This window comes from Solanum pennellii, chromosome 1, assembly GCF_001406875.1.
Source record: "Solanum pennellii chromosome 1, SPENNV200".
Lineage (NCBI taxonomy): Eukaryota > Viridiplantae > Streptophyta > Magnoliopsida > Solanales > Solanaceae > Solanum > Solanum pennellii.
In genome coordinates, this window is record NC_028637.1 from 107,771,745 (window position 1) to 107,784,544 (window position 12,800).

A 12,800-nucleotide genomic window follows, 5' to 3' on the forward strand; every position below is an offset into this window, starting at 1 on the left:
TTATTTTATATAAGATACAAGGTGAAATAACTAATATATGAATATCTAATTCATATATAAAACAATATATAAATTTTTCATAAGTAATCCTTATATTATTAATACATGTATAATTTTTGTCAACTACCAAACTACCCCTATAGTACAAGTTCAATCTCAATTTCTCTGTGTACTATTTTTTTATATTTTGATTTTTTTTGATCAAATATATCTTGAATTTCATGAGCTTTTTACAAAAAAAACTTTTTAGTAAGGAGCGCTTTCCACCATCGTAGTGCTTTGTCCCATGCAATTATATTCAAATTAATCGAGCTCACTAAATTAGGAGTATCAAATTGTCAAAGAAAGGTTCAAGTTCAACTTAATAAAAATTATGGATCTTCACATTAATAGTCAGACATATTTATTGCGTATATTATTTTTAATTAATATACATAAATTATACATTAAATATACATAATCATACACATATTATACATGGATTTATAAATATATTATACATTTATCAACTATTTTTAGAGTACACACTCACAGTCACTACAGTAATAGGGATGTTCACACAAGAAGGTCACTGTTCCAAAATTATTTCTGTTTTTGAAATCTTTTTCAAATCATCAAATGTATGTAAGTCCAATTGAATAGTTACAATATATGGTATCACCAAATCAGTACGTGTTATTTGTCTCCGAGGATATCTTTTTGTGATTGACCTCATTATTTGTTCTCTTCTCCCCTTTAAAAGAAGATGTGACATTTAAAATATCTTCCAATTCTTTCATTCTGCACATTAATTTTCACTTATTTATGTTAAGATTTTATGAGAAAATACTTAAATTTTGTATTAAGAAAACATGTCTTTTGTATCTTAGTTACTTTTTAAGAAAAACTATGTAAGTATTAAACTTATTCTATCATATTCTTTAAAAGAATTTACTATTTGAAAAAATTATAGAAGTTCTTACGCTCTCATTTTCTTAGATACATCACTCTTACGCAATGTATTGGTACACAATGTATTGGGACAAGTGTGTATTGTATCAACAAAGATAAACAAAAATAATGTATCGGGACGCGATGTATCGCGACATTGAGCGATATATCGGGAAAAGTGTGTCTTGTATCAACAGAGGTAATGTATCGGGACACGATGTATTGGACGTTGAATGACATATCTAAGACAGGAACGCGAAGTATCAGGATGTTGAGTGACGTATCTGAAACCGGAACGCAATATATCAGGCGTTGAGTTGTATTCGAATCCGGGACGTGATGTATTGAAAGGTTGAATGATGTATGAAAAATCCTTCAATTTCAAGAAATTTTGTAATTTGAAAAAGAACATAGATATGATTGAGTAAATTTTTTTTTCCTGAATCTTTATTATAAGAGCAATCCAACATTTACAAATGAATTCAGCCCAATTAATTGGGCTGATAAACAGGCCCATCGCACAAAACTGCTACATCCACAAGTCTATTGATGAATGACCAACACAACATGTCAACCACTAATCCAAGAACCCTGTTAGAAGAAGACTTCAATAGAATAATATGTGCAATAAATAAATAAGTTGTTATATAACTCATCCCAGCTAATTTGATGTTGAAACATAATCAATTAATTGATTAGTGGATATTAACATATAGAGTGGTCAATTTTGCATTTCATTCACGGTTTTCTCAGTTTCTCAATCACAATGTAAAATAAAGGGTTGTTTGGTACAGGAGATGAGATAGATAAAGTTATCCCAATGATTAAGTTAACTCATGAGATTAATAATCTCATCATATATGTGTGAACTTATTCCATCATTATTGTATAAATGATGAAATAAATAATTTTGAAACTACTATATAACCCTAACCAAACACAACATAAAGTAAGCCTACATTTTATTTTAAAATTATTATCCCTTAACCTTCAATACTAAACGACCCCGAAATGTATGAAAAAACTTGAGGCCTTGCCACAAGAGAAGTACGGGTTCATATTCCAAAATATAACATCAATCATGAAACATGCCAAATGACTTTATAAATCATTGTCCAATAAGAGTTCTAGAGCTTACTTCAACCTAAACCAAAATTCTTTATTCCTTATAGTGCAGCCTCACAAAAAGGTAGTGTTATTTGTCTGCATTTTTGTGTTAAATTAGGTGCCAATTTATTCCTCAACTTCACATCATGTCAACATTATCACTCATGATTACTTAAGCTTTTCAGATAGTGACAACTTCTAACAAAATATTAGCATCATTCGGGCGTTTCTCAATATTTTATTTACTTTTTTAATTGGTGATGTGATGCTCACTTTAATTTATAAGTGCTAATATTAAATTGAGAAAGAGTCAAGAGAAACCTTTGAAACAGGGTAAGGTTATTAATGAGTCCCGAGTGACAGTGGATCACAGATTCAAGTCATCGAAATCAATCATTGATACTTATCCATTTGTATCCTTTTTTTTTCCAAAGGTTAAATTGGTGTAAACACTCGAAGTATTTGCCATCAAAAGTCCTTAGCTTTATTCCTACTCGTAATTCCTAGGCAATGAATAAATTTTGCCTTTTGTAATAAACACTTGAACATGGGAGAGTTAACTTTTATCTTCCAAGATCGTGAGAATGCAGCAAACAAATTCATTCCCCCCTCTGAAGCAAGATAAAGTGACAAGCTAAGTCCAGCTAGTATCAGTTTACATGTGGAACCAACCCCACACAAATTATTAAGTTTCAACACTTCTACAACAAAAAACATAGCAAATACAAGAAAAGAGTTTCTCATAGCTCTCTGAATTGTTTTTTTTATATGCCTTACGAGTCGAAGGTATCAAAAACAACTTCACACCACCCTCTAAGAACCCACTCGGGGATACCATTGGGTATGTTGTTGTCGTCAAAAAGATCTGTGCAAAATATGAAGAAGAAAAGAGAGAGTTCCTTATAGGGGAGATAAGTTGACAAACATAAATGCAGATATCAATACAAATGAAGCAACTTGTCACCTTAGAAAAGAGCCCCCAGACAAGCACATTGTCACCTTAAAGAAAAGAGCCCAAAACTGATCTTTTTAGCTTTCTTTCTTAAAGTGAAAGATGACATAGGACAAATAAAAGCAATGAAAAAAAGATGATAACAACAACATATCCGTTGAAATTTTACAAAACGGGAGGGAGTACGAAGAGTGTACACCGTCCTTACCACTATCTTTCAAAGTTTAAAGATACTATTTCTGAAGGACGGCTCATGGAAATCAAAGCAATAATAACCAAAAAGGTAGTGGGCACAAACTTGACAATAAAGATACTGTTTCTGAAGACCTAGGCTCAAGAAAATCAAAGCAATAATGAACAAAAAAAGAAGGTAGTGGGCAGAAACATAGCAAGGTTGTGTGGCACATATATGCAAGAATCGTAATAACAACAACAACAAAGTAAACCACAGATATCAATGAGAAAGATTTGGATCTTGAAATTCAAATTGCATTAGATAATTTCAGATATTTACATCCAAATTCAAGTAGATAACCTAGGCTTAAAAAGCAAGCTAAAGAATTGCAAATTAGATAGCAACTTAATTTCCACAAGCCCTAATTACATCAAGATTATATTCAGATCAAATCCAGTTAATCAATTAACCTAAAACTTAACTTCCCAATTTTTGTTCATCCATATTGAGCCTGCAAATTATTTATTTTAGACATAACTACCGCATACCAAATCCATGTTTACCATGAACACATCCAGGCCTATTAAAAACATGAGGCGCCTTTCTGGATTTGTTCATCTTCGAACAAGCCCTTTTCCCCAATTTCCTAATCCTTTGTCTCCCAAGTTTATCACTCAACCAATTTGGCACCAACTCATCATCCAAATCATAGTCGTAATCTTCTTCTTCTTCTTCCTCTTCCTCTTCCTCTTCATCTTCTTCCTCCTGATCATCATCACGAGAATACTTCTCCTGATGATTAAACCCAACATGGCAAACCACCAATGCACCAATTGTTTGAACTGGCAACGGAGATCCCGATTCTGATTCCGATTTCATCGAGATATCAGAAGATGGAGACCCAATTTCACATGGGTCATCTTCTTTTAACATCAACTCATCATCATCATCATCAGTTTGATCAGTGAAGGAGTAGCTATCTTCTTGTTCATCATCAGAAGGGTTAACAAATTCCCACGAAGACAAATCATCAAACAGATCATGGGCATCAATTTCTGACTCAGATCTAGCAACCATTGTTGCTGATTTTGAAATTCTGAGATTTTTTCCAAGGATTCTCAACATATTGGCTTCTGATTTTCTTGAAAAATGATAAGGGTTTGTATTGAAGTAGTTTACTTGGGGAGGAGTTTTTTCTTTGTTAAATGAGAAGAAAGAAAATGCGTGCAAGTAATAAAGGAGAGCAGTGAGGTGACGTGGCAGTTTTGCTTTGGTCCACCTGTTTATTTGCTGCATTTTAATTGGTTGAATTACGTGCGTTTACTAGAATATACCAAATGGTACCACCGTTTAATAGAATAAACCGAAATGCTAATAATGGAATATCCAAAACGGTGCCGTAAAACACGAAACGTGAAACAATAGAAACCAAACAATTTTTTTTTGAATTTAGATACGTTTGACCCAAGAAATGTGGAGAAGGCAATTAGGGAAAGATAGAAGAAATGAAAAAGGTTTTAACTTGAATGGTCGAAATAATTTGTATATTATTAATGTTGTTAACGTGTGGTAACAAATTGTTTGTTTTAATATTTCAAATAATATCTTTGAATAGTCAAACGACATATTCAAGGGGTCGTTCAATTAGAATGAGGTTAATATTGATTTCTATTAACCATTTAATTTGTCGTATAATTTTAAGAAGTTATTTATTTATAAAAATACTCTCCTCTAATTAATAGAAAACAAAGTTCAAGAGACCTCCATCTCTATTATTGTCCATCATAGTTTGACCCTTGAGGAACGATGGAGGAAGAAAAGATTTAGGATTTATAATTTGTATAATGTAAATATATTTTATATCCTTCTTGTAATTTTACATATTTATCACATTTTGAAAATAGTTTATATAGGGAGAGTAATTAATTTCACTTGATATAGACGATGATGACAAATATTGTTGATAAGAGTTAAAATCATGATTTGATTAATCGTGTAAATTTATATCACAATAAAGGTTTCCAATTTAAAGTCCATGTAATGGAAATTTCTACATATTAATTAAAATAATAATGTAGTATCCATATATTAATTGGTAATATCAGCAAATCTTTGAGGAAATGCGCATGTAAAATCAGAACTATGAAATTCCCATATATCTTGTTATAAGGAGTAATTCCCATATATCTTGTTATAAGGAGTCCGGAGCTAAAGGGTAAAAAAAATTGATAAAAATTCAAAAGAGTATATTCAAAAAATTTCTAACCAAAAAGGTAAAATCGTTAATTTATAAAATTGCTACCCCTTTTCTAACCCTTTTAGTTAGAAATTTTTTTGATGTACCCTTTTAAAATTTTTATCAATTTTATTTTACCCTTTAGGCTTCGGACTCTTCTTTTATACCGTAATAAATAATATATATATACATATATATTATATATATATATTTGAATAATTTACATCCACCATTGATGATAAATGGTGGCCAAGTTTTTCCATTTTTATCCTCTAATCTAGCTAGTTAAAAGCATAAAATGAATACTAATGTCCCGACCGGAGATACTAAAACGTGCCAAACAAATATGAATATACGAAATCAAAAGGAAAACAAATTTTTTCAAAATTTTCAAAAGGTGAATTCAATATATTTTGAGTCTTACTTTAAAAAATTTATCTTTAACACCGCCAAAAAAAGTAACAAAATATTGCCTTTTGATATTAAAATATATTAAATTGTCCTTTTAGAAATTTCGGAAAAAAAATTGCTCTTTTAGTTCCTTATAAGGGTCCAAAGATATTGATCCAAACACGATTTACAAATCAATAAAGTTTGAAATTCTAAATCCACATATTATGCTCCAAGAGAGGATAGATGAAATGTTCATGAATTTTCATTCAAGTAGTTGATATCAACATACTCTGTTATTTGCTTCAGATTATACTTGTATACGCGATAGCACTGAGGAAGCATTTTTACACACTCATGTCAACCAGAAAATATCTGTAGCAAATGATAAAATAAAAATTCACAGGACAGAATAAAAGTTCTTCCTGGTACATGTGCTAGCGGGAGGTAGCAGGAACCCGTGCAAGCGTACCAAGGACACCATGGTATAAAGAAACAAAAGGTAATCAAATAAAATACCAGTAAGTACAACCTAAACACAGGCAATTTGAGTTTTAGACAGCAGGGAAAGTAACTGCATACACCAAGCGAAAACAATGTGGAATGAAGTAGCTAACTCTTGAAACTGTGGAGCTGTGCAGTCAACAAAAATTATAATATATAGAAAGTAGCTTCATATATGACTGATGTACTGGTAACTAAATCAAGAGAGTACCAAGCATGCAGTATGCTGCAAGTGAGGTCACCAGCTCAATGTTAACTATGAAAGAAAAGCCAATTGATAGATTTCATTAACGAAGGACACAGTACAGTTCCACCAGTTTACAATGGATTAATGCAGGCTATGCAAATCCAATTACAAAATTCAAAAACTGCACGGCTACATTGTGGTATTGCACTCTGAAAAACTCGCGATTTCGAATTTACAGGTAGAATGTACAAGTGACCTATTACGAGTCAGGAGAAGAGAAATTGGATAAAGGCAAGACACGAGAGGAGAAAACGAATGATACAAACGATGGGACAAAAATGGAAGATGTTAAACATGATAGGAACCTCATACCTCAAGGGTGTCCATAGTAGATCTCAGATTGCTGCTCAGTAATGCATGGTAAAAAAATGATAATTTATCATCATGTTTTTCCTATAAAGAATGTGGACTTATGGTACCTCCAGGTGCAACGACTAGTTTACTAGAATGTCTCAACCTTGGAGTACTCTGACAATCTCCCCTGCTCTTGACTCAATACCTTTCAGATACTCAATCAGAACTCGCTGCTGATACGAGCCGCCCTCCTGAGAGAGTAAACCATGTCAACAACCATTGAATGAATGCCAGAAAGCAAATTTCAACTATTGAATCCATACCGTACGTATCAAAGTCCGTTCCATTCTCTTCTTAATAACAGCATACAATTCCTCAGGGGAAATATCACCTTTTCCAAGAGTCATGCCATCTAGCAAGAGCTTGTTCCATACTTCCTCTGGTGCTGTATCAAAGGGAGAAGTGAATTTCATGTGAGGTGAATCAATATTTGAGGCAATCGTAAAGTTCAAGGCAAAATATTTGATGGTAAATGGACCGTAGAGAGTGAGTAAAAGCTATTCATACTCCATAACGGGAGATAAGTCATGTATGTCCAATTCCAATCTCAACTGACAAATCATTGCCTATAGAGAGTTTATTTGGTCCATCTTTTACCCCTAAAAAGATGCATTTTACCCGTGTGATTATCTGAAACTATAGGTTATTCGTCTAAAGAGTTATGACAGTGCCTCTGAGGATTAGTCCCACGCCAAACAACTCAACACCTATTACAACACCTCACCTCCATTAACGAAGCTCAAAAACATCCACCCATGGTTTCTGAGCAGATCTCATCCATTTCCGTTCCTCTTAAATAGTTTGCTTATTATGCCTCATATCAGTTTTTGATTTCTTTTGCTCCGCATTATCTATATGAGGCTTTATCAGTATCTGAAATACACCTTCACTGGCAAACTGAGAAGGCAATCCGTGGAACGTGAGAGAGGCACATGTTGAGGAATTGATTAAACAAATATGAGGTGGTCTCACAATTGAAAAATTATGAATCCCGTGATGCCGGTTTGTAATAAGCTCACAACCGAGAGATACCTTTGATAATGGTCTCAAGAAACTGTTCAGCTTTTAACACTTCATTTCCTGCACCAAAAGCAAATCCAGGATTAGTAATTACAAATTCTTGTTTTCAGATTGAACATCCAGGCAAACCAATTCATGGACCTATACTTTTCTAGTTACAAATGAAGTTAAGCAATAAAGAGACCTTTTTTTGCATAACTTCGCTTTGACAGCACTCTGGAAGCATACAATTGCAGAACCTTTTGTAACATAGCTTCAAGTCCTGGCTTGTCCCCATCTTTTGTAGCCTACAAAGTAAAAAACTCAAAGAGTAATTATCCAATCTCTGTGAATTTTATTCTTCATATAATAGATTCCGAGAAACATAGCTGTGAAAGAAACTGCACTACAGAGATCAATCTTCATAAAATAGATTCTGCTTGTGGCTTGAAAACCTTGTTTTTCTGAATCGTGATAAAAAATTGTTAAAGAATGTATATAGACTTAATCTTAGTAATATACATAGCTATATATAGGCAGCAGATTTATAGGGATCACTGCAGATCTATAGGAATCACTCGATATTTCTTTTCTTAGTTAGCACCTTATGTATTGTATTTATTCACTGTTCACATCTTCCATTCAATTACAAAAATAATTTACAGCAAGAAACAGATTGATGCAACAAAATAATGTCTAAACTGAACAGGGAGAAGAACAAGTTCTTATAAGAAGGGGTGAACTTATTATTAGGGGGGCCGTCAGGGAAGGCAATAAAAATTGAAGAAGTGAGTCTGACAAATGAAGACTTGTTAAAAGGAGGCGTGGCATGGTATGAGGCCATTTCTATTTTCAAAACTACCCTTTGTTTTAGTTAAGAAAACCAGTCATAATGGCAAATCAGCAGGTAGGAGTGTGCTAGTTAGGAAACATTACACCAGATAACTAGTTAGAATCTTTTTAATTCCTTGGAATTTCTCATAACCAAAAGACGCATGTTCCACTTATACATTCTTTTTGTCCAGTACTATAAGTTATTTTGTTTATCCGGTATGTGTCTCTAGCTGCCCTGACAGATTGCTCTCTTTAGTAATTTGCATACATGAAAGAGAGTGAATTCCGGAGTCCAAGTTATAATCTTCAATTTCAGCAGAAGGTTCGTCATGTCAATGGTAATCTGCCTCCCAGAGGAGAGAGAGAAAGAGAGAGAGAGAGAGAGAGAGAGAGAACAAATAATAAAATATGCATGGAACTAAATGACAAGGCCAGCACACAAAGACCCAGAGTAAACTCAAACCGAAAAAGAGAACTAGGCATTAATTCAAATAGACTCACTTGCCGCAGCTGTGCATTGACTTCTGCGAGGAACCCTTCATCAAGTTGGCCTTCTTGCTCCCTTTGATTTATTTCCTGAATGTTAAAGAAAACAAAAACACTTAAGCACATAGCCATAAATAATAAGAAGTCACATAAAAAAAGAATGGAATTCTATGTACAATAGACTATATAAACACATAACAGAACTCTAGCATAGTTTTGTTTTAATAAGTAAGAGCTCTAGCATAGTTCTATTCCTCAATCTCCTTCTTGAACCCCCTTAGTTTTATAAGATGATATTCACTTCAAGTCTTGACTCTGGCATGGCATTACAAAAGAGTTTCACTTTGAAAACTAGATCAAATAAGACAGGATGACAAGACATACTTTCTCCATAAGACTGAGAGCCTCAGGATCCCTAAGAGGCCAAGAAATTTCTTCCACTTCATCAATTACCGGTTTTAAGATTGCTTTGAGCACGTCAGTAGATGCCTCTATCTTTTCCTGCCGGGAGAAAGAAAATGCCATTAGAAACTGTCTGTTGCTCATTCGAAAAATAAAGCATAAAATGTATTACTATTGTGGTCATACATAAGCACCAAATAAACTTTCTATTATATAGCAGGGAAATACAAGGTATGTCTAATGACACTAAAGGGATCTCAACCATGGCATGGGTTCTCCATGAGACTTCACACTAATAGGACAATAGGAAAATCCTTGACAATTTCTCCTCATTGTTCATCTCCATCTCTCCAATTACATGTACAGACCTTAATATATATGCTAAAGAGAAGTTACTTGTGATCAGGTAGGGACCAAAAATATATACACTAAATATGTGTAGTTCAGGAAGGAAATAGAATATATACATTTGTTTTGTGAACAAGACGATCTACGATGTTCATTACTGTCAATGCCAGCTCTTCATAGTCTTTCTGTAAAAAGAAATCAATAAAGCTTATTCCACAAGTTGAAAGAAGTAATGAAGCATACACCATCTGAAATAATAAGAAATGGAACCATGCTTTGTCATCGTCGGATTTGCAGGTGTCTGCTCTAGCTGCAAGTCTTATCCAAAAGCTCTCGTTGAAAGCGAGAACATTCTCCACAACTATCTGTGGCAGCTGCAACCATAATAAAAAGATAAAGGTTAATTTTCATCCGTGTAGATCAAAGCTCGAATAGAGAAATGGTCTTAATTTGACAACTAGTATAGCATTCTATTTCATAGCTCTTTAAGGGTATCAATGCATGTTCAGGTTCACAATAATAAAGAGCTTATCAGGACAATCAAACCTATAATCCACCAAATTAAACTACAGAGGAACAGATGCATTACAATGAGAGGGCTGATCAGCATTCCCAACAAAGAGACAGAGGCAAACTAATTGATATAAAACAACTGACAACCATACCAGCAGCCTCATGGTTGACTACAACATTGCCATGTGCTTTCTGAACTGACAAGATATTGCATGCAATAGAATGTAAGAGAAGTGCAAATTAGAAGCTGCTGCAGGTACACAGTAGATTTTCCCTATTAGCTATCTTGCCAACTAATCAGCAGTGGTCCCTCGGAATGCTTTAACTGAATGCAAATAAGAGGCATGTCGTATAAGAACTAGCACAAAGCAACTGTTCTCGTTGTTATCAAGTAATTACTGGTCTTATTGCAGTAATATTTTACTATAATACATCTACCGGTAGAATTACCTTTATACTTGTGGTCTTATTAGTTACTACTTTAAAGTGAATTACTAGTTCACAGCATTGATGCCAATCCATACCAAATCTGAAATTCACTAAGTTATTTTGAGTTACCTAGGTTTCATAAGGAGATTATTTTAGGAAGTGGAAGCAATAGAACGCTTTGATTATCAACCAGCTTTCCTTTTACAAAGTGTGAGATAAACAATTGACTCCTAGTCCAATAAAAGTCTTACTCGATAAGGGAAGAATTTGTAGTTAAAGGTAAGCACTCGATGTCCTTGAACAATAAAATTGAGAATATAAGTATAGGCAGATGGAATGCAAAACATGTTTGATCTCCAAAATATGATTCATTACAATAAAGATGAGTAGAATTTAAGATTGAGAACAAGCATAAATGGACCATGGGGAAATCGTGGTTCAAATATCAAGGCAAAATATGTTAGGTGATTGCTTCTCATTTGTCTAAGCCTCAGAGAATAGAGTTGCACATTACATGTACTAATATAGTAATAGGAGGTAGCGCATAAGCAGTGGATCAGTCGAGGTGCGTGAATGTTGGCCCGGCCACCACCATTATAAATATGCCCGTGGGAGAGTCCTGAAGAAAATTGTGAGAAAATCTACTTACTTCCTTATCACTTGCCTCCCTCAGTGTATCTATAAGCCTATCAACCTCCACAGTCTTTTTGAAAGATTCCTCAGCATCTTTACTGACTGCACATATGAAATTTCTCCTGCTTAATATACCCAAACAATTAACTTGATGATCAGTAGGTCAACTAAAACGAAACGGAAAAGTAGTTGCACATCACTAATCAATTGTGTTTTTCTTGGTAGAATTTGAAAAAGGAAACGAGTTTTTAGAGAAATATTTACGCCAATAAACTATTATACCAAATTATACCCGATTTAAACCCATATATATTTGTGAGTAAGCACCATTTATATACTATTATATACTTTTATATAAGATTGACACATTATGTTTAATGCTTTTCTCGAGTTATAATGTTTTATTCTTCATTTCTTTTTCAGAATCCAGAAATACAAAATCCCCTTTGTCTCATTTTATAAGCACGATACTTGAGAATTCTTTAGAGATTTTGACAGACCTCTTGTTGAATTGCAGAAAACCCACGAAAGAAACTGGATAATTTTTCTTAAAGTGAATCCCTGCTTGCCCAATTCTCATTGTTCTATGCAAGTAACACTGCATTTAAAGGGAAAAAAACATTGAATCACGAACAATTAAATGATAAATATTGGAAGTTGAAAATTGCGAAGAAAGTACCGAATAACCTGTGAATTTGAAGAGAATCGTCGAATAGCAAGTGGGTTTAGTGACAAAATAGTTGCCATTTTTCGAGCTTGGTTTTGGTACTGTTTTTTTTTTTCTTCTCTCGGTATTTTAAGGAATGGCGGGAGAGAGGCTGAGAGGGAGACACATAGCCAAACGTTACGGTTCTCATCTCATGATATCGGACCCACATCCCACAATTATTGGGCTGGACTAAGTTAAACTTTAATGGGCTTTTGGTTCTTAACTCATTAAGACCATAATGCCCCACTATTATTGGGCTGGATAATAAGGGCAACTTTCACATATAGCAAATAGAAAATTTATATATGTATGTTATAGTAAAGTTTGCATAATTGTGCTTCATAGCAAACATAGAAACTATATAATTCGCTATACATATACAGTTGAAACAAATTGTATAAAACGAAGTGTATAAAACAAGAAAGAGAAAGACACTTGGACAGAGAACGATTATATACAATTTGAATTTGTATAAAATGAGAAAGAGAGAAAGACAAAAGAGACTTGACAAGGAATATACAATTGAATCGAATTGTATAAAACGAGAAAGAG

The 12,800-nt window shown here is 33.6% G+C and overlaps 2 protein-coding genes across 3 annotated transcripts; both read right to left on the reverse strand.

The window, feature by feature from the left end:
* Positions 1-3,456: 3,456 nt before the first annotated feature.
* LOC107011844 (nucleosome assembly protein 1;3) lies at positions 3,457-4,385 on the reverse strand. The gene has a single exon (XM_015211505.2). It carries the CDS (start codon positions 4,287-4,289, stop codon positions 3,702-3,704), a length of 588 nt encoding a protein of 195 aa, XP_015066991.1. The 5' UTR covers positions 4,290-4,385; the 3' UTR covers positions 3,457-3,701.
* Positions 4,386-6,546: 2,161 nt separating this feature from the next.
* LOC107017178 lies at positions 6,547-12,359 on the reverse strand. Of its 2 annotated transcripts, none has more exons than XM_015217482.2 (11): positions 12,227-12,359; positions 12,040-12,137; positions 11,556-11,661; positions 10,240-10,338; positions 10,084-10,149; positions 9,599-9,715; positions 9,230-9,304; positions 8,100-8,202; positions 7,928-7,975; positions 7,159-7,280; positions 6,547-7,086 (listed from the first exon to the last, which is right to left on the reverse strand). In XM_015217482.2, the coding sequence occupies exons 1-11, from the start codon at positions 12,284-12,286 to the stop codon at positions 6,994-6,996; spliced, it is 987 nt and encodes a 328-aa protein (XP_015072968.1). In that variant the 5' UTR covers positions 12,287-12,359; the 3' UTR covers positions 6,547-6,993. The 2 variants fall into 2 exon arrangements, with proteins under 2 accessions (XP_015072968.1, XP_015073030.1); XM_015217544.2 differs by having other exon boundaries at positions 12,219-12,323.
* Between the last annotated feature and the right edge of the window lie 441 nt (positions 12,360-12,800).